The sequence below is a fragment of the Echiichthys vipera genome (assembly GCF_963691815.1).
Source record: "Echiichthys vipera genome assembly, chromosome: 23".
NCBI classification, from domain to species: Eukaryota; Metazoa; Chordata; class Actinopteri; order Perciformes; family Trachinidae; genus Echiichthys; species Echiichthys vipera.
Window position 1 is genome coordinate 2,677,194 of NC_139848.1, and position 22,131 is coordinate 2,699,324.

General features: G+C 45.4%; 1 protein-coding gene across 1 annotated transcript; it reads right to left on the reverse strand.

Annotated features, from left to right (window-relative positions):
• Nucleotides 1-13: 13 nt before the first annotated feature.
• LOC310964635 (sodium/potassium-transporting ATPase subunit alpha-1) lies at nucleotides 14-21,831 on the reverse strand. The gene is made up of 23 exons (XM_083937832.1): nucleotides 21,622-21,831; nucleotides 11,535-11,648; nucleotides 10,933-10,992; nucleotides 9,530-9,631; nucleotides 9,321-9,422; nucleotides 8,902-9,015; nucleotides 8,341-8,475; nucleotides 7,804-7,921; nucleotides 7,421-7,689; nucleotides 7,028-7,336; nucleotides 5,757-5,891; nucleotides 5,229-5,421; nucleotides 4,933-5,108; nucleotides 4,581-4,717; nucleotides 4,239-4,389; nucleotides 3,587-3,755; nucleotides 3,278-3,432; nucleotides 2,928-3,051; nucleotides 1,951-2,096; nucleotides 1,733-1,863; nucleotides 1,318-1,419; nucleotides 1,079-1,170; nucleotides 14-362 (listed from the first exon to the last, which is right to left on the reverse strand). Exons 1-23 carry the CDS (start codon nucleotides 21,631-21,633, stop codon nucleotides 334-336), a joined length of 3,075 nt encoding a protein of 1,024 aa, XP_083793958.1. The 5' UTR covers nucleotides 21,634-21,831; the 3' UTR covers nucleotides 14-333.
• Between the last annotated feature and the right edge of the window lie 300 nt (nucleotides 21,832-22,131).

Here is a 22,131-nt window from a genome sequence, read left to right on the forward strand (position 1 = left end):
CCTGACTCGAGCGCATTTTTATTGAACGTTTATAACTGTTAAAAACATGTATAAAATTGGTCCTGTTTCAGAAACAAGGCACGCATAGTCATGTCAATGTTCAGTGTTCATGTCATTATTAGCATTATCATTTATCAACATCATCAGCATCATCAGCACGTTTCATCTCATTATTTGTCTAATAGTAGTATCAAGCATTCCCTATTATAAAAACACGTTCCATTTTTTTTCACAGAGGTTAAAATTTTATTCCGAGCAGCAAGACAATATTCATGCAAAGACGGGAGTGGAGGAGAAGATGCGAGCTGACTGGACTGACGGGCTGACAGGTCTTTAATAGTAGGTCTCCCGTTCCACCCAACCTGGACACAGGGAGAGAAGACACAAACACAGGATTTAGAGGTACATTCTTGAGTAGACTGGTCTTAAGTCTTTGGGCGCACTCACACTGTCCTTCCGTACCGCGCCCAAACAGGTTTTACGGGTAAAGCCTAGTTAGTTTGACCAGTGAGAGTGCAACCGCTCCGCGCCTAGCTGCGGCAAGCTTGCCGTCCACAGCCCGTTTGAGAGAGGTGGGCTTTAGTAAAGCGTGTTTGCACATGAACGAGCACGAGCTTGTGCACGTGCACGAGGCCTACAGCGGCTCTGACGTAATTTTATGTGCCCCTGACAAAAAGACGGACCATGCTCGGACATTTAACAACAACAACAATGGCGGCAAAAGGTTCACGTTGGTGTGATGCGGAGGTGGAGTGTTTACTGCAGATTTGGTCGGAGTACCCCAAAGCCCTGGGCACGGTACGGGCTGACAGTGTGAGTGCGCCCTTTGTTTAAAAGCATGCAAAGAGACTGGATAATAACAAGGAATATTTAAAAGAGAGAGGAATAAGACCCAAGTTTCTCCACCTTCACCAAGCATAATAATTACCCACAAGGCAGAGGGGAGGGGGAGAGGAAAAACAAGAGAGAAAGGAGCGGCAGAGATGGAGAAAGGCAGAAAAACAACAGCAGAGGGAGGGAGAGAGAAGTCAGGAAAAAAAACAAGAGAAGATAATGAAAGCATGGATTCTGGACTCACCTCCTGGGCTGCGTCTGAGGATCAGCTTACGGATTTCATCATAGATAAAGATGAGCAGGGAGTAAGGGAAGGCGCAGAACCACCAGTTGGGCCTGGAAAGCACACACAAAAAGAGATGAGAAACTGATCCGGTGCCCCGAGCAACATGTGGTAGGTGGAGTGAGCGCGATTACACAGTCGACTAGATGTGTGCACGGCTCACTGGAGGACTGCGAGATGAGTTTTGGCTCTATACTCACTTGAGTGGGTACATTCTGAGGGCGACATCCATGCCGGGGCAGTAAGAGAGGAAGGCGGCCAGGGCGGTCTCCTCAAACAGCCCGAAGATCAGGATCTTGTTCCTGAAACACACAGGGGAACAATTAAGACTTGCTGTTTGGGAAAACGAAACCTGAGACCCAAACAAACCAATCAGAATGCCTCAAAATAGCTACGATTTCATCATCTCGGTGCCGAGGCACAGAGCCAAGGCACAAACCACAGTCTGAAATGCCCTTTAAGTACACTTCATATGGTTTATAGCCCCTCTAAACACTCTGTCTCTATCTAGAGTTCTTGTCCATACAGAAGGGATGAAGTGTTGTTAACAGATCAGAGCTGGAAGAGAATAGTAATGTGCTTTATACCATATATAGTTGGGGTTTCTGCACTCACTTCATGCCCTGTTGGAAGACAGAGTTCCTCCTGGTCTTACAGATGATCAGATCGGCCCACTGGACGACCACGATGCTGGCGAAGAAGGCCGTGTGGCAGGTGAACTCCACGATCTTCCTCTGCTCGTAAGTCTAACACGGAACAAACATCAGAGATCGTTTTAAACGGGTGGCGACGACAAAAGTCTAAACTTTACCTGTGCGATGACTGATACTGACCCACTGCTGCCCGTAGCTGTCCTCCAGATCATTACAGTATTTATTGTCCCAGTTCACTCTGATGCCCAGCAGGGTGGCGGGAAGGAAGCCGTTTTCAGCCAGGATCACAAAGTAGGTGAAGAAACCTGCCAGCGCCTGGATCATACCTGCAGGGGAGACATGTGTTTGCACGGAGGCATGAATTCTGATATCGTACAATCTTTGGATTGATGGCTGAGACAAGTTTGTCTTTGGAACGGTTTCAGAAAGAACAAATGAGTGCAGTTAATTAGTCCATTTGGATGTAAAACCATGAATCAATAAAAGATTAATCATGCAAATTGGCCTCGTGCTTTGGGGAGTTTTGAGGACTGAACACAGTTTTTGCAGTTTGATGAATAACTGAGTAAATAAATAAGTCAATGAGATTAGTTTGTCTTCTGAGGAATAAGAGGCTTAATCCAAATGATCACATGTTGAAATTGTTACGGAGGTGATTAAACCATGAAGGCAATTGAATTATTTGAAATAAGTCAGATCAGACCTTCTAATCCAAACCCTTGAAAATGTATTTGAATTCAAAAGGAAGTGGCACAACCTTATTAAAACCATTAATAAGTCTATTGCAGGGAAAAGGAAATAAAAGAAAACAACAAGATTGGTCTTATAAGGCAGTACAGGAAGTTCAGGGGGGGTCAAACCTATTCTTGGTGTCATTACTGAAGAGGGAGGAATCAAAAGCCAGAGGCACTGCTCTTTACACGCGCGCACACACACACACACACACACTCACACACACACACATACATACACACACACGCACTTCTCTATCAGTATGAGCCTATTTTGGTGCATGCTACTCTTCCAGTTATCTTGGACCACCCAGATACTGAGCTGCCTTTCCATGGAAATCTACCAAGGAGACATGGAGAGCAAACCCCTGGTTCATATGAGCTGTGGTACATTTCTAGTCAAAGTAACACAAAGCGTCTGTTTACCGATCTGTCCGTAGGCTATGCTGATGAGCCTCTCGTTCACCAGTTTGTCTGTTTTGGGGTTTCTGGGCTGCCTCTTCATGATGTCACTCTCAGCTGCTTCATAAGCCAGGGAGATGGCAGGGACCTGGGACACAGGGCACAACCAATGAGCAAGCTGACACGCGGACTCAGACAACCTAGAGGCAGACACATACACTATTTTTCCACTCCTTAGTTGTCACTAAACACAAAGAAGATGTGTCATACAACCCAATAATGGAGCCCATCAGATCCCAAATAACCATTTATTCTTGTTTCAACAAGTTCCACCACATTCTGCAACATTTAGCAGTGCATCCATCCATCTTTACCATGTCAGTTCCCAGGTCGATACAGAGGATGGTGACGGTTCCCAGGGGCAGGGGGATGTTGGCGATGATGAAGAGGAGGAAGGGGGTGATCTCAGGGATGTTGCTGGTCAGAGTGTAGGCGATGGACTTCTTCAAGTTGTCAAAGATCAGACGGCCTGGTGTAACATGACAAGTGTATACAGTCATTGATTTAATACCTTTAACCCTGCAGCTAAAGAGGGGCTTTCAAATGCAGTGGAAGTGTTCATTTCTTTGTTGCATTTAAAGACAAGAGCTTTAAAAGGTATTCTGTCCAGTGCCACCAGTTACCTTCTTCCACTCCAGTAACAATGGAGGCAAAGTTGTCGTCCAGCAGGATCATGTCAGCGGCCTGCTTGGAGACGTCAGATCCAGCGATCCCCATGGCGACGCCGATGTCAGCCTTCTTTAGAGCAGGAGAGTCGTTCACACCGTCACCTGTCACAGCCACAATGGCTCCCTGCGGAGAGAGAGAAGGAAGAGAGAAGCGTCAAGGGAAATATTAATGTCTGTGTGTAGGAACAGAAGGAAACCTAATCAAATAGCATAAAGAAGATCAGAATAATAAAAATATTTTTAGGAGCACTTGATAATTAACATGATAATTAACAGAAAAAGTGTAAATGAATAAATAAATCTAAAGTCTGAGTCCAAACAAGACTGAACAGAGCTGCCTGCTGATGTACTCATGAATATTGATGCAAGGCCACAGCTTGACAGATGTAATGCTTGATTATTCTGCCAATTTAGTGACCAGACCAAAGCAATAATCACAAAAAAAGCATTAGGGGATAGCCAGATCAAATATTCACTCATGCATTTACATAATCAGGCGTAGGCACATGCTGTGTTTTACAGGGTGGGAAACACTGGAGAGGCTCGAAAGGGCAGGGAAATGTTCTCCCTGACACACAAACTCCTCCTCATCTGCTGTGGTTTCTACCTGTCTCTGGCAGCCCTCCACAATGATCAGCTTCTGCTGCGGCGAGGTTCTGGCGAAAACAATCTCAGTGTGGTACTTCAGAATGTCGTCAAGCTGCTCAGGGGACAGATCTTTAAGGTCTCCACCATGGACTACACAGGCCTTAGCATCTCTGCGGGAATACAAAGCCAATACAAAGTAAGAATTAGGAACCGTTTTAAAACCTTGGGTTAGGTTTTAATCCAACCCCAGGTTTAGATTTATATTCAGAACCAAACGGAGCCCAGAACATGAACCAGGTGCAGTTGTATCTCCATGAGAACTGGAGCAGATGCACTCAGGGTTCCTCGCTATAGTCCGTACCTTGGGTTGACTTCGTTGATTGGGATGTTCAGACGCGCAGCAATGTCCTCAACTGTCTCGTTACCTTCGGAGATGATGCCCACACCCTTAGCGATGGCCTTCGCTGTGATTGGATGATCACCTGTTACCATGATGACCTAGGAGAAGGGGAACACTTTTATCAAACCTGAGGATTTTACTCAAATTCTTCCATTAGATTGTCACTTACATAACCATTATGAAGTTCTGATTTATTATTAATTAGGCCACTTGGATGGCATATAACTATTAATACTTTAACATGATCTGTCCATGTGAGGCAGAATGAAATATCTTCATGAAATAACTTATTTCCATCTGAATAATTAATTACCTTGATTCCAGCGCTCCTGCATTTGCCGACAGCGTCGGGCACAGCAGCACGAGGAGGGTCAATCATGGACATGAGGCCGATGAAGCAGAGGTTCTCAGTGGGGAAGTTCACCTCCTCAGTGTCAAAGGCAAAGCCCTCTGGGAACTGGTCATCAGGGAGGCTATAGTGGCAGAAACCTGGAAGGGACGCAAGACAAGCACAAACTTGGGTTAAGAATAATTGCCCAATTAAGTGATTTTCAGCGCGGCCATTTGCGTTTCTACTCTTAATCTCTTCATTCAAGTAGCCTTCCTTACCCAGCACTCTCTCTCCCAGACCTCCCAGTTCCAGGTATGCGTTCTGGAAAGCGTCTTTCATCTCGTCGTCCAGAGGGTGCTCTTTGCCCTGCATCATGATGCTGGAGCAGCGGTCCAAAATCCTTTCTGGGGCGCCTTTCATCACCAGCAGGTGCTTGGTCTCGTCAGATGTGCCATTCTTGTGAATGGAAAGCTGAGGAGCACATAGGAACAAATAAATAAAACAGGTAAGTCTGAGCATGTGTGCTTCATTTTTCGTCAATCCAAACAGACAAATGTCTTTCCTGATGATGGAGCCAGAGACAGAACTTTCTAAAGGTCAGACAAAGATTTATACTAAGATCATTTTGACATTGAAGATTTACTGTCAACACATGAGGAGGAAATGACCTGACATTTAACATTTAAAAGTCTGTGGCATTTCCAAACCATCAAAAAAGGAACCCACCTAACATAAACTACAGGTTTCCATATATTATTGATTCTAAAGACTGACGTTAAGCTGCAGGCTAACTCCTCGTTCCATACCTGGTACTTGTTGGTAGAGTTGAAGGGGATCTCAGAAATTTTGGGACTTTTATCTCTCATTTCATTGACGGATCCGCAGCACAGCTCGATACATTTCAGCAGAGCCGATTCAGACGCGTCACCAGCCACATCTCTCTGGTGGAGGAAGATGGAGAACATTAATCACTGGTCACAAGTCACAGTAGTCAACTTTTCACTTGGTTTCATGAAATATTGGTCCTTTATATATATATAGCCTGAGCCTGAATAACAAACATGTTGCTACTAAATGCCTTGCTGTGAAAGCCCCCACAGGTCATAATTGAGGACTGTTTGCGTCAGTGTTGCGGGGGCAATGTCACAGGGGCATAAGGAAGTTAAAAGGTCATTTCCTGTGACTTTTTTTAAAGGATATATAGAACTGACAAGGGTGTTTATAAGGCTTTCCTGCTGCTCAGCCCAAAAATAATGAGCAGTGAGAGAGAATCACCGGTAATTAGAGCCATGATGTCAGCCAGACTCCAAGGAACGTCTGGGAGCCCAGAGACATAGGTTCATCTGTGTGTGTGTGTGTGTGTGTGTGTGTGTGTCGCTGTTAATGTGGTTACAAATGTGTGTGTGTTCACTCCAGGGAGAGTGAGCTGGAAAACAAGCCTGTTGGTCTGAGTGGAAAACATCCCTATAAAGTGTGTAATGTCTGATATTAAGATCCAAAACACACTTTTAAGGCCACGAGGACACCAAAGAGGAAAAAAGATCATGTTTGAATCATCTTTTTCTTTTATATTTCCTCAGTTCAAACAAGGGAAATTATTGCTAATGTGGTATGCCACTCAAGTACTGTTGCTGCCAATCAGATCAATGAGTTCTTTCTGTTGCCATGGTTTGATTTAAAGTTGAACTGACACTAAAATACATTTCTGCGATGTTTCAGCCTCATTAGATTTGAACAAACACTCCTCTTTAATGAAGTACACTTCAACAGGTGTCGACATTACTAGAAATTAAGTGAAGCCAATATGAGGGAAAGCAGAGCAGCAGTGCATGGCTTCTAAATCCTGCCCATAATGAGCAAAAACAAACTTAAAACCTAGAACTGAAATCAGCTTATTGTTGAACAAAGGATGAAAGACAATAAAGCCTTCTGTTTTTAGTTCAAAGAGCTAATTATTTCCACAATTCATGTGGAAAAATCCGCTCTGAGGATCAGATAAACCTTAATATTTGGAATTATTGATTTAAGTAAACAGAAAAAAGGTAAACGCAGGAGAGGGGAGGGTAAAGAGACCTACCTTCAGGATGGGGAGGCCGGACTGCTCTGCCAGGAAGACGGCGCGGTTGCAGAGTCCGGCGATTCTGGCCAGGGCGGCCCAGGTGGCAGAGCTCCTGTCGAAGGAGGTCCCGCTCTGGTTCTCTGTGGTGTCGGCCTCGTGGATCTGGTTGTCGAACCACATGTGGGCCACGGTCATCCTGTTCTGGGTCAGGGTGCCGGTTTTGTCGGAGCAGATGGTGGAGGTGGAGCCCAGGGTCTCTACAGCTTCCAAGTTCTTCACCAGGCAGTTCTTCTTGGCCATACGCTTAGCCGTCAGGGTCAAACACACCTAGAGATGGGATCCCTTGGGTCAATTAAGCGTTTTTGGAATCCATAGTGAGATTTATAATACAAAAGAAACAACAGGACTCACAGTGACAGTAGCCAAGAGACCTTCTGGCACGTTGGCGACAATGATGCCGATGAGGAAGATGACGGCCTCCAGCCAGCTGTATCCGAGGATGAGGGAGAGGACGAAGAAGGACACCCCGAGAAAGACGGCCACGCCGGTGATGATGTGGATAAAGTGCTCGATCTCGATGGAGATAGGGGTGCGTCCAACTTCCAGTCCAGAGGCTAGCGTGGCGATACGACCCATGACGGTACGGTCTCCGGTGCTGATCACGATACCACGGGCAGTTCCTGTAGCGAGGATGAGCAGGCATACTTTTGAGTAAACAGCAAACAGATTCACCCCAGAGTCTCTGAACTACAGATGAAATGTAGCAACATCTTTGATGCATCCTGCAGTCATACCTTCAACACAGTTGGTGGAGAAGAAAGCAACGTTCCTGGTCTCCAGTGGGTTCTCATTGGAGAAGTCAGGAGTACGAGTCTGGGGCTCTGATTCGCCAGTCAGAGACGAGTTGTCCACCTGAGAAATGAAACAGACTGTGATTGATTGGAGAAAGAAAACAGAGTGGCTACATGTGCTGTGAAAGAAAAGATCTAAAACAATAATTTCTCAGCGAGGAAAAACTTTCTCCTCAGAATGTAAACCCCATGATACAGAGACAGGTGATACAATATAACAAAGAATGATGGATAGGCTCATGGGAAAGCATAACTGGGTCAAGTGTTGCTTTTAGGTCTTGAGTTTAGTTCAGGGAGCTAAATGGGTCACGGACTTGTTTTCTGTCTGAAAAAGCACAAGTTCATTTATTAAAAATAGTATCGGGACAAGATCTACTTAACAGTCTTCACATTCTGAGAGAAATGACCAAAAAGGTGCTTGATTCATTTTAAAAAAAGAGGTAGAGGTAGAAGGTAATGACTTGTGTGGCGGTCACCCACCTTGCAGCCGTGGGCGGAGATGATTCTCAGATCAGCGGGGATCCTGTCACCACCTTTCACCTCCACCAAATCACCGACCACCACCTCCTCGGCGTTGATGTTCTTCTTCTCGCCGTCACGGACGACCAGGGCTTGCTACGAGAGCAGACATGATGGAGACAGATACTTGTGTAAGGCAGAGGTGACGGCTTTATTTTCCGCCTGCTTCAGCTGCGCCCGCTCACACATCCTGCATACAAAGCTCAGTTCTCCTCATAATAATGGAAATGATTTGAATGAATAACCTCCAAATTATAACAGGGCTAATGAGATTCAGATGTCAAGGGGACTCGATTGTTTTTGTAACGCAAAGTGGATAAGACCTTGAATTAACATTCTAAATTAAGAGTTGACGTGATGACAATAGCGAGAATTTGACAAAAAAAGTGTTACACAATATTCATTTCTTGGGAGCTTAGTATAATTCATAATTTGGGAAAACAGTTGATGTGGCTCAAAGGTTGATTACAGACATAGAAACGAAATGGGGGTGAAGTGATGAACTGGAAGGTGAAGGAGCACCTGTGGGACCAGGTTCTTGAAGGAGTCCATGATCTTGGAGCTCTTGGCCTCTTGGTAGTAGGAGAAGCAACCAGTGATGATGACGACAGCAGAAAGCACGACACCAAGGTACAACTGTGGACATCACAAATATCAGAGGGATCATTATTACCTCACTTTGAGTATCGCAACATTTGAAGATTTTCAATTATGAGCCGGCTTCTAACACTATCGGCTGTTCGGTGTTGTAAAGCGTTGCTAATGCTGTACCACAATCCCCTCCATATGAAGAAACATCGTGCTAGTTAATGTGCTATAAACAACCGTAACTATTGTATGTCTGCCCTTTCTAAATGCAGTGTCAGATGGTACAGTACTCGGGAAACTAATTTCCTCCTCGGGGACAATAAAGTTGAAAGTCTACAAGGACCTTTTCTTACATTGTCATTAGCGGGCTCATCCTCCATTGCAGCCTGGATACCATAGGCCAGGAAACAGAGGAGGGCACCGGTCCACAGGAGCATCGAGAAACCTCCAAACATCTGAAGGAAAGCAGGACAAGAGTGAGTATCTTCTCAATTTGTGGAAACTTGTCACTTAGACGACTGAGGTCACGAAAGGCGCCACAACACAACAAAGCTGGTGTTACCTGTTTACAGAATTTGACCCACTCTGGGGTGGTGGGAGGAGGGGTGAGGGCGTTTGGCCCGTCACGAGCCAGAATCTCAGCAGCCTTCGCACTAGTCAAACCCTGAAGGGAGAAGAAGAGACGGATTCAGAGCCTCAGCCAGGAGGGTTGACATGTTGGAAGTCAGATGTCTGATTGTAAATACAACCACATTTAAAACACAAGTTTGTCTGTCTGCCAAACACACATGTTAACACAAACTCACTGACACATATCCAAGTCCAGGGGGGACTGTAGGTACTACTAGTTGCCTAGCAACAGAGCATCAACAGAGAAGCAGGGCCCCTTCCTTTATCAGCAGGTAGGAAGAAGAAAACAGAAGGAAGAGGAAGAAGGAGGACAGTAAAATGGGATCATATGAAATCAGGGCGCAGGGGCTTCTGCAGCTAATAAATTATTCACAACTGCAGCAAACGCATGCATGCACACACTCACAAACACACACACAAACACACACACACACACACACGCACACAAACACAGAGCCTGGAGACCCCAGTTTAGAGGCACTGATTAACTATTCTCCTTGATCTCTCCTGCGTGATCAGGAGCACATTTGCATGAGGAGAGAGGTCTCGTTGGTGTGTGATTGAATGTGTTCTGGGGTTGAAGGCATGTCAGATAAATAGGGGATCCTGCTTCCTCAAACACTGAATCAAAACACTCAACATGCAAATCACGCATAGCTTTTCTCAAGTGGCTGTGATGGGTGGTTTAGGAAACATGCGATCAATATTTCAGGAAAATAAATATACGGTCATTGTTCACAGTATACACTTTAAGGTATAGTGGGGAAATATCTAGATTGGTTTTACCACTTATACATTTGTGTGGTAAATACTAAGCTTCAGCCTGTTAGCTTAGCACAAAGACTGGAAACAGGGGCAAACAGCTAGCCTTGCTCTGTCCAAAGGTAACAACATCCACCTACCTCCACCTCTAAAGCTAAATATTAAGATCAGAAAAAAATCAATCCCCCCCTCCTGTTCCCTGCAACCTTCCCCCTCCACCTCTTCTCTTCCTACTTTCTCTTGATCCACACTCTTTATTTAAGAAACGGTGGGAGGGCAGAGCCTGTAATGGCAGATCACATCCTCAGGAGCATTTCCTACATGATGTGAGCGGAGATCTCTTCTCTTTAAACAGAGGTAAATCATCTGGGTCACATTAATCGATTGTTCACTCACTGAATATCAACCGAGAGACTCAAGAGAGAAAAATGAAGTGAATGGCACCTTGACCTACTTTATAATGGATGGAAATCTCCCTTTTTACAATATGGGACCTTTAAAACTGCAGGGAGACACATGAAAAAACAGACACACTGACACAATGCAGCACATTTCCCTCTTCGTCTCACTCACATTGTTGAGGTCTGTTCCATATTTGCGATTGAGCTCGTCGAGGGTCAGCTTGTGATCATCCTGCGAGGACACACAGAAAAGAACGTGGCGTTAGTCCAGTGTTTATGTCTGTGTGCATCCACTACACCTATGTGTGTGTGTGTGTGTGTGTGTGTGTGTGTGTGTGTGTTCCAAACCCCAGTAGCCTGTGACATTTACAGCTCATTGCGAGCTGACCTTTCATTTTAAAATGACTACGTCTCATAAGGTAGAGCTACGACAACAGAGAAATGTTCACAGTAAAAAGAAAGGCATTAAGTGGTGGATGAGGAGCCAACAAAAGACGTGGGGGAGGTAAGATGATAGCGAGGAAGAGGAGGAGGAGGAGGAGGAAGAGGGAAGAGCAAAAGGAAGATGGCAGGTGAGCAATAAATTGAGAAAACAGGAGCATGAAATGAAGTGAGGAGGGAGAGAGTGAAAGGAAGAGGTAGCTACATGAAGGGAGGCGAGGTAGAAGAAATAAAACCAACACAATGGGGGGGATGGGGCCGTCGTGTTGGAAGCAGGAGACAGTGGACAATCAGAGGAAGAGTGGAGAACAAAAGTGAAGCCGAGACACTCACCATGTCCACCTCCTTCTTTAGTTCATCCATATCCTTCTCTTTCTTCTTCCCCTTCGCCTTCTTCTTGCCGCCCTGCTCCGAGGTTGCAGCCAGCTCATACTGCTCTCGTCCTTCCTGGAAACAAAGGAAAATAAATAAGAATAAATATGTTGAGTAACATCTAAGTGATGAGCAGTACTGCCCTCCGCACAAACACAAGACTGGCCGGTTGCTTCTCATTTTATCACATTTTTGACTCTAATTGCACTTTATAGAGCACTTTTTAGCTCTTGGTAATGATTTATAAAAGCTATAACACACGCTGGGCAATCTACAGTGTGATTATGGTCCGAGTTGCCCTCTAAGGTCCTGTATGTTCTGTGGATGGAGCTGCATTAAGCAGATGTGGCAGCAGTTTGAATGGGTAATATTCTTGGGTAGTGAGCCTCAGATAACACATGCATTAGTGCGATTAATGCAACTGTGTACCCACAGCTCTTTATGGTGACGATGGCGCGACCATTACAGCCTTACACAGATTACTTTTAGGGGCATCTGATGCAATGTGAGCACCTCTGATATCTGATGTTGACTCAAAACGCCAGAAGACATTTTGTCACACGGCATCTTTTGAAGACTCCATTTGGGTCAATGCTCTTAGGACCAGACATATAAACACAGCCAAGTCTAAAAGGGAGACAAACCACCACACACTTTAATAGGCAGTCCAAAAAAAAGGAGCACCTCTTTACTTGTCAGATGCAGTTTGGTTGTGGGATCAAGAGCCCTGTCGGCTGAGCAGAGTGAAAAGAGAGAACTCTAGGGTCCAGGCTTTGTGGCACCGGAGCCATCTGTCTCTGCAAAAACATCTCCATGGGGTCCACTCTTTCAGGATTTTCTAAACTTTTGAAAGGCTTCCTATTGTGAAGAAACTTTTCCTTTGGTTTTAGTCCAACTCCAGTAGATGATAATTCATTATCCTGAAACTCAGCTGGTTATATGCAAGCATGCATTGTGCTCCACGGGCTAAATTACTCCACTTACTGCAGTTTTTAACGATCCGTAACCTTAAATAATCTACAGACATTTACGCACTGATGTAAACAGTTCTTTTACGGATTGGACAGCCTGTGTACATCAACACTGAGGAACACGTAGCGTGTGTTTTTGGTCAGTTGGAAGATATGTGTTTGTGTGCATGGTGAGACAAAATAAGCTGTAGGGTTAAAACAAGGATATCTTGTTTAACACCCATGTTTGCAATAAAGGGCACCACTGTCTCAATAAGAAAAACACACACACACAAACACTTTACTCATTCACCAATGTTTTTTTCTAAACCTAACCTTGCCATTAACTACTTCAGCCAAACCCCGGAGTGGAACAATTAACCACACTGGAGTCTTTCAGTGGTGATCACACTTGGGCGCATGATTTTAACACCGACTGTGACACAACTTGTCTCGCTCCAGGCGAGAAACCAGGATCTGAGAAACACACAAAATTAAAGCTGTAAAAATAAGTGAATATCTCTTCTCTCTCTTGACATCCCCTATCACACCATCAGCTGCGGCCCTTTACCTCACAGTGACAGTCAGCCTCCCCTCTGACCCTTCCTCTGCACCGCCTCCTCCACATACACCACCTCTCATTATCAGCGGCGACTGTAGCTGACAGAGCAACAAAGGCCCCCGAAGATTGTGTCTTCGAGACAGCTGTGAGCCAGACGGTGTGTGAGACAGGGACAGAGAGAAGGTGAGATAGGGAGGAAGAAAGAGTAGCACAGACAGAGGAGGTGCCGACATTTAAAACGCCCAAAAAAGATTCAACAATCCAGCAAAAGGGAGCGCTAAATCATGCACTGATGTGAAACTAAATCAGCAGTAAATTGCCCAAGCTATTCTGCCATCCTGTCTTGCTGCACATAGAAACAGTTGAAATGCCACCAGCACCTGTATCAGCCGACACTCCATTTATAGACACGCCACCCTAACTCTGCTGTTCTGCGTTCTCCAGATGGCCAGTGTAGCCACTCTTATCACTCCACAAGGAGATGAAAGTCTACCAAACCCCTATGATTCCCAAGATACAGTTTAAATCCAAAGTTACACCCTTTAAACTAGGATTGTGTACCATTACGGGGTTGAAGGCCGACCTGGAAGTTAGCATGGCCCCTGGTTCGCTCTACAAAAAGCCAACGGGACAGTACATACAACATGTTTAGGACTAGTCTGGTGAGGGAGCTTCTATCCAGGCACAATAATACTCATGTCTAGTATAACTTAAATGAATTTGCCATTTTAAGGATGTTTTTCACTCTCTGTTTATTTGATTATTGTGTCTCTTCTTTGTTTCTTTTCTATTAGTTCATCTGTTTTAGTGATTTTTGTATTGAGGTGGAGGATGGCCTTCTTGTCCTCTCATGCACAAATATTTGCCTTGTATTATAAAATATGATTCTTGTTTTTTATCATTGTGCATATATTTATAAATAAATAAATACATAGTGTACCGATTATTGCACTTCTTAAATCACATTACATCTGATGTTATAGTGCTGCAAAACTAGGTTTCATGACAGCATTCGACAGAAGGGTGAGAAATGAAAGGAAAATAATGTCTCATGTCTCCAAATGTGTCACCTGTTTGTAAGAAGCATCCTGCACAACCTACATTTCCAGCCTTTTATTCTGAATCCAAGCACTTTTTTATAAATGTCATATGTTTTGTGTTGGTAGCTGAAGGACATTAGCATCATTTAACAGGTGAGCCATGTGTAGGCTTCTCTGTGTGTGTGTGTGTGTGTGTGTGTGTGTGTGTGTGTGTGTGTGTGTGTGTGTGTGTGTGTGTGTGTGTGTGTGTGTGTGTGTGTGTGTGTGTGTGTGTGTGTGTGTGTGTGTGTGTTCCACAGACAGGAAGATAAATTTAAGCCTGTGTGTTTCAGGTAGGTAACAGAAGATTGCAAGCCTAGCAGCCAACATCGATTAGCAATTAAGGCTCATCTATAATTCAGCACAGTACACGGATCAGGGGTGTTAGCATGTTAGCAGGGAGGGCGGGAGGCTGCTGAAAGACCAAGTGGCTACAAATGAGCTATTTGTCAGCGTGCAACACCACAGTGTGCAGCAGCCATTTTGAAAACTCTTTAAAAGGGGTTGATGTTTGTCACAGAAAGAGCCGCAGTGGTATGGCCACACATGGACATCCTGGACGCGGCCCCAGACAGTCATGGAAATATGCTAACTAATAGTGTTTTTCTTCTGCATCAGCCTTTTAACGTTTCCCAGGGAGCCACCAGAGCAGAGTGTGTGATTCCAGCACATGTTGTTATTGTTGCTCGAGCCCCCTGGCCGGCTAAGCTGGGAAAACACTAAGCCTGGTTCTGGATCACTGCGGCCAGATCTCAGCCTCTGGACCCCCCGAGGGCCCCCAGGGGCCATCTGGCTTAAGGCAAATAATTCACAATCAGTGGTCCAAAGCCCAACGTTGGACTGCAGTCTTTATTTTCAACAGATACAACAGACTGTCTCATGTTCGCTTGAGGCTCATTTGAATACAAATATATTATATGTATGGTTTTGTTCTGATGAATTAGAAACTACAGCAGGTGTTTCAGAAACTATCATTAAGACTACAGACCTGTGAAGCACCCATGACCACGGTAAAGAAGGTTCATACCCACAAGTGTAACATTATCTTTCTAAAAACTATTTAAGAATGGATAAGACATCACCGCATTCAAACAATGCCAGAAGACGGTTACCTGAAGACTTTGCATAGCAACCAACAAGACCTGGATATCTGCGAGATCCACACACCTGCTACTTCGAGTGAACCACTTTAACTAAATAAAGAGAGGGCGAGGAAACGCAGGATAAGAAATGTCATTGTTGTTGTTATTTCAGGGTACGTCGCCCCTGACAACAGACTCAGAAAGCGAGCTTATATTCAAAAGTCGAAAACTCAAAGCGCCAGGTTCTGTCTTGGAACGGCGCTCTCGTGTCGGAGCAGCAGCCGGTCGCTTTTATCTGACGAGAAGCGGTGCACAGCCCTCCTGCGTCTGCCCTTGACATTTCCTTTAAAGGCCCGAGTGAATTGAAAAGTCAAGACAGATGCAATCAGACAACCGTAATAGCCACGCTGCTGATGGCGTATCTCCACCCTCATCTATTGAGGCTCGCCTTGGAGATTGATTAACACCGTTTCAGTCTAAAGGGGACTCATTTTCAGGTTAACGCAGGCATTTTAGGTCTCTACTGGACTATAATTACATGCTTTATGTCTAAAGAAAAGACATGGGAATCTCACTTTTCACTATCAGGGACATTTAAGTTCGGTATTTAGTAAGATGCATTCACCCCTGTTGCTTTAGTGCAATTAAAGCCACGGCCACTTCACCTGACTGACAGTCTCTACATTGTGTTTTTGCTCTTTCCATCTTCTTTTTAATAGATGGAGTTTGATGACTGTGCAGTTAACTGTGCAGAGTAGATCCCAGCCTAATCTCAAAACACCTGTGTGCAGGGCCCTCGAGGGATCGTCCCATTTGATCTGAAATAAGCTTCAGAGACACTTGTCATGGATTTACGCAGCTTAATCATCTTACTCATGTTGTACACAAAGGAGTCCGTTTACCCAGAACCACTTCCTGGTGGGATCTTCTGACACTACATATGCTCCTTTCTCTTTGCTATAGCCCTGGTGTTAACATTACTTCTGTTTTACACAATCCTATTCATCATGTACACCACATCATAATCCACATGTTCCCTGATGATTTGTAAAAAGCATACCCCGTAAATCACGCTACATACACTAATTGTTATGAGTGAAGTCTCACCACCTCCTAATGTCATAATGTTTCCCTTTCTCACTCCCTGCCCCGTTATCTGTGAAATAACCTTGCCCCGCCTCCTCCTTTCTGTTGGTGCCCTGTTCTTATCTATCTGTTCCCCCATCACAGGAACAACTGAACTTCTGCGTATACTCTTGTGTTTTTGTGATTAAACCCTTTAAAATATTGTTTGACTGAAGCCTGTTTGGTCTCACTGTATTCTCCAAAGCTGAACAAGGGGGAACAAAGGGAAGGATGGTCAGAAGAGGGCAGGGAAAGCAGACATAGACGGATGCTCTACGGCAAAGTGATGATGTGGTGGAGAAACACACACACACACACACACAAAAGCCTACTGGACACAGAACAAAGGCCCTTTGTACAAATTCTATAAAATCTGCATCAAAAACAAACAAAAGGCTCAGGAATCTTTTCATGTGACTGGTAAGACTGTGGACACGTGAGCCTCGTCCAGACAACCCTGCGTTTGCTTCAGCCTTGGTGGAGACTCGTGCTACGGCCAAGGAACAAACTTTAACAAAAATGTAGCTTATTTACGGACGTCCTGCAGATTAACACAGTGAAACGCCTCATTCAGGGACGTCAAGTTCAAATGCAGGGTTAAGAGTTGTGTTGTGAATAAAGACCAATACTGATCCTGATTCAGATGAGCAACGTGAAGGAGCTGAAGAGCACACATGGAGTCACACACAATGTTTAATTAAGTCTTCTTTTACATGAAGAACGACTGCTTCAAAGGCTTTTTAACCTTCTAACACAACATTAAGCAAATGCAAAATGGATGCAGCAGAGCAGGTAAACGTCAGTGCAACAAGTGCAATCGACCTACACCGATGTTCGTCTGATGAATTACTTCTATACCTTGGCCAAGAAAAAGAAAAAGGGAAGAGAAGAGGAGAGAAAAGCCGGGATCTGTGTGAGAAAGACATTGAGAACCCTTCCGATAGTTCAAACAGAGCCTCTCTGAATATCAATGATCCCCTGAAACACACAACTTAAAGAAAGTTCGAGGCCTCTTTCTCTTTCTCTCTCTTTCTCTCTCTCTCTCAACCCCCTTCTTTTCTTTTCTCGCCTGAGAGAACAGCGTCCTACCGGCTCAAAAAAGACCCCAAACATCACAAGAGAGCGTTCGGTCAAGCGTCCGCATATTTTAAAGCACACACGTTTCACAGGCCGACTTGAATTCCTATGAAGCGCCCGACTAGTGCCGGGCTCTTTCGCCAGATACACAAGCTGCTCATTCAACTGTGTCGACACAGTCCTGGGACTTTGCCCGGTTGCTACCGGCGACTATTGCCCCACCTCTGCGGATATGTGAATGGACAGAGTTATGTGCTGTGGACCCTGCCCCCCCTCTCTTTCTCCCTCCTTCTCCCCAGCGTCCCCTCTCTCCTCCCCCCCATTTCACTGCCTCCTCCTTTTATGCTTTCGTTCCCTTTTTTTCCTGTTTAAACGGTGAAAAGAAAGTGTGTTCATTTACACGCCGCGGTGTTTAACACTCCCTTCACGTCCCGCGCAACTTTCAGCTTTTGTACACACAATACAGCGATGAACTACCGACTGAAACTTACAGAAAACCTGCTGAAAATGTAAAAGAGTTCACATTTCTTGGTACTGTACTATCTCACAGACGCAGTCCTGTTCAATATGGCATCTTATCTCATCTCATCTGCGAAGAACACACACAGTTATTCCTTTAAAAGCTTTGTGTTCATTGGATTTTCATGCAGATTATTCATTTGTAAACGTGGTAATTGCTCACATATCAAGGCGATAAATTAGACATCTTATGTGACGTCGTACGAGACAAGGGGATCTTTACCCCCACAAGTTTCTACGACGACACTGTGATGAATTGGTATCTATGTGGAAGAAAAACAGACATCTCGGAGCTGCTCTGGACTAGAATGAATGAACCAATGGCTCTTTTCTCCCCTCACTTTCAGGCTTTCTTGGCCCCACCTCCGCGACATTAACAGGCCAAGACTCCATGGCTCCGAGTTGCATCATTTCCTCAAAAGGAGAAAAAGGGCTGTCGCATATTTCTCATAATCACATGAACCCCTCATGGAGGAGGTGCGTGGACAGAGGCCGGGGTCTGTGTGCTCTGGACCGGGGTTTGTCATTTTTTAATGCCAACGCTCCGTTTTCGCTGAGCAACAGGCTCGCAGTGAAAAGTTCAAGGAGCTGTCACACAAAGCTAAAAATCGCTCTACGGCTCAAGCTGCTCAGCCAAACAGAGGCGAAGAGAGAGGGAGAGATGGCATATGAAAGAATGGGAAGGCAAAGAGGAGAAGAAAAGACACAGAGTAGACAGATGAAACAAGCTACAACAACAAGAAGGCAAAGAAGGAGTCGGTCAGAGATGGAGGGAGTGTGAGAAAGGAGGAGAGAGAGGGAGTACGCTGTGTTCTGTCAGAGACGAGGGGTGGCGTGTGACAAAAGCCCCGGTTAATACACAATGACTGCCGAGTGGAAAGAATGTTAAATCCTCAGAGAGAGAGAGAGAGAGAGAGAGAGAGAGAGAGAGAGAGAGAGAGAGAGAGAGGAAAGAAGGAAAACAGGTACAAAGTGAGAGAACAAGAGGGGAAACAGACTGTAAAGAATGGATGTGAAGGTGTCGCCCCGGTGCCCCTTTGGGCTGGGATGAAAAGTGGCCGCGGGCTGACATGCGAGGTCAGCTCACAGCGGGGAGAAGAGTGAGATGTTGGCCATTAGAGCCCCCACTCAGAGACGGGGAGGTTACGCTCGAGTGTGGCCAGAGAGATCCTTCCCCAAAGATCCAGACGTGCTCCGCTCCACGGTCTCCATGCATGGATGTGTCCAACTTTAAATCTAAGATGGGGTTTATGACTTTGTCACTGCATCAAAACAGCAAATTCTTCCTCTACTCTCCTTTTTTTCCTCCCTCAAATGTCATCATCTCAAAGTGCCATGTGGTAATATCTACAGAGCTAAAAAGAGCCAGAATACACCTTAGATATAGTTTGTGGGGGGATGAAATATGCTTATTATTCAGCCAGAGAGAAAAGGTGGATTCAGGTGAGATTCTGAAATACTCCTCCCCTGTGAGTTCGACAGCTGTCTCCCAGTTAAGAGTTAAAAATATGTCCTAAAGTGTAGAAAGATTACACCTTAATTTACCTGCCCCCCTTTCCAAAACATCCCTTAATTGAAATAACTGCGGGGGATCATTCATCAGATTGTATTGATCCGTTTTCAGCCCCACCCTAACCTCTCTTCTCCCTCCTCTCCCGGCCAAATTGCTCAATGTTAGCAATGCGGCAACTGGTGCCTCTTTGCTCCCCCTAAAACCCCCCCCCGCCCTCTCTGAAACACTCAATCCCTCCTCTTACTCCTCTCTGCTCACTCGCTTTTTTCCTGTTTATTGCACTGTTGTGCCGATGTGATGAGAAAGCACAGGGAAGCATGGAAAGGGCAGCAAAGGGGGTGCACTTTCATTTCATTTCAACGAGCAGGAAGAGAATAACCAAAACATGAGGGGGAACTGGAAAAAGAAACCAGCGCCGCGTGACTCTTTTAATACCTGCGCTCTTTCTCACTGCCCCGATTCTTCTCCGTTACCGCAAAACAACTTCTCACCGTCCCTCTCCTCCCCCTCCACCTCTCTCTCCGCTCTGTGGTGGCAATCATCTCTTGCAAGTCTTGCTATTTGTCCATGCCAGCGCTGAACGTGTTGGAGGAGTGGAGAGGAGAGGAGGACTTGAGAGGCCAGGGAAAGGAGGGGAGACGCAGTGGGGAGAAGTGGAGGGAGGTTGGATGGGGGCAGGGCAAGGCTTTTATCACATATGGGAGGAAGAGAAAATCAGCCAAGGAGCCAAGAGGGAGGGAGAGAGGGAGAGAGGAGGGAGAGAGAGAGCAAAGATTTTCAGAATTGTAAATGAGCATCATGAAGAAATGGAGGAAGGAAGCGAGACTGAAAGAGCCATTCTGCCTCACATCTCCCGCCAGATCACTCTCTCTCTCTCTCGGTTCATCTTTCTCTCCCTTTCACTCCCTCCATCCAACTCTCCATCCCTGGCAGGCTGCATCTATAATGAGTGTTTCTGTTGTGCAGCCTGGCAGGGTGTGGCAACGACTGATATATTTCATACAACAGTGGGTTCAGTTTCGTCCCCATCCAATTCAAATGTGTTGAAACCAGCAGAACAATAACAGAAGGGCTGCTGGGGAGGCCACCAGCGTCTGAACCATCCTTTTTTTTGACACGGCAGCCTCTAAAAGACGCCTCCTGTCAGAAATGTCACACTCTCAGCGGAAATAATGACACTTTATGATGAATAAAATGGAAAAAAGGGCATGGAAATGAAACAAAACGGCCCGTGTGCAGCCGAAAAACACCTCTGCAGGGGGGAAAGAAAGGGTAGAAGATGGAGACTTCCTCTACAATGTTTAAAATCAACTTATTATTGGATGTGATGCATTATAATTGCACGAACAACAATTTGTGAATGGTGGATTTCTGCAGGGTGGTGCAGGTTTCATATTTGTATGACCCGGGCTTTGAAAGGTGGCGATCAAAGGGCAGAAACAAATAACACAAAACTCACCTTATGATCTGCTTTAGTCCTGACACTTGGACCACTTTATGGCCATTTTTATGCATTTCACACATTTCATCATACACAAGTGTGTCAGCCTCAGAGAGCACGCACACTCGGAGCTAGTCCCCCTAAAAGGTGTGCAGGTCAGCTGGAGGAAACCGGGCACAGAGCTGCAGGTCTCAGCGGCAGAGGGAAGCAAAGACGTGGGTTGGACTTCTCACATAGCCCTCCCACTGCCGAGCCACTAGAACCAGAACACACTGGGAGAAAAGTGCCTCACAATGTGTGGAAATACAAACTTTACACCAGTTATACACTTAGAAAACACGCAGAAGTGTATTTTTATATTATAAAATGGGGAAAAAAGCCGTAAAACTTTGACAGTCCGGGCGTTTGAGCTCATCCCGTTATGTAACCGGGGCACGGAGCCGTCTGAGGAGCATCTCTGCGGGCGCCGCGGAGTGATTTCCTCGGTGTTATTTCTCAATGAAAGCGGGGTCCGAGAACACGGAAGTCATCCAAGCACACGGGAACGGAGAGTGTTGCTTTTATCCCCGCACATGTGACCCTCCCTCCCCCCCACCGTGACAACATCAACACGGACTCGGTAAAACCACTTGTTTGAATGGCGGAGATTTTATCTCGACGGTGAAAGTGAAGAGAAACAAAGAGAAACGTTGATACTCACTCCTCTTCCCATGGTTGCCCGGATACCGACCTCCCACTTCAAGTCAAAGTTAAGAGAAACACAATTCCACCTTAAAAAAAATATGTACACTAAAAAAAATTAAAACTAATTCAACTTCCTGGTTGTGTCCGTTACTTTGTGTGTTGTTTATTTTTTTTTTTATCTTTTATTTTTTTTCTCCTTCAGCACGTGTCACTCCACCAGCACGCACATCCGAGCTCGCGAGCCGCCGCGGCAGACCCTCCGATACTTATAGACGGCGTTCCTTCCATTGTGACGTCGACGCCGTTTGCCATGGTAACCCCGCGGATGGAGGCGGGGCGTCCTCCATTAGTGGGGCGTTTTTTCTTTTGCTTCAGTTTGTCATGCAGCACACACACACACACACACACACACACGCATGCACACACACACTCTCTCTCTCTCTCTCTCTCTCTCTCTCTCTCTCTCTCTCTCTCTCTCTCTCTCTCTCTCTCTCTCTCTCTCTCTCTCTCTCTCTCTCTCTCTCTC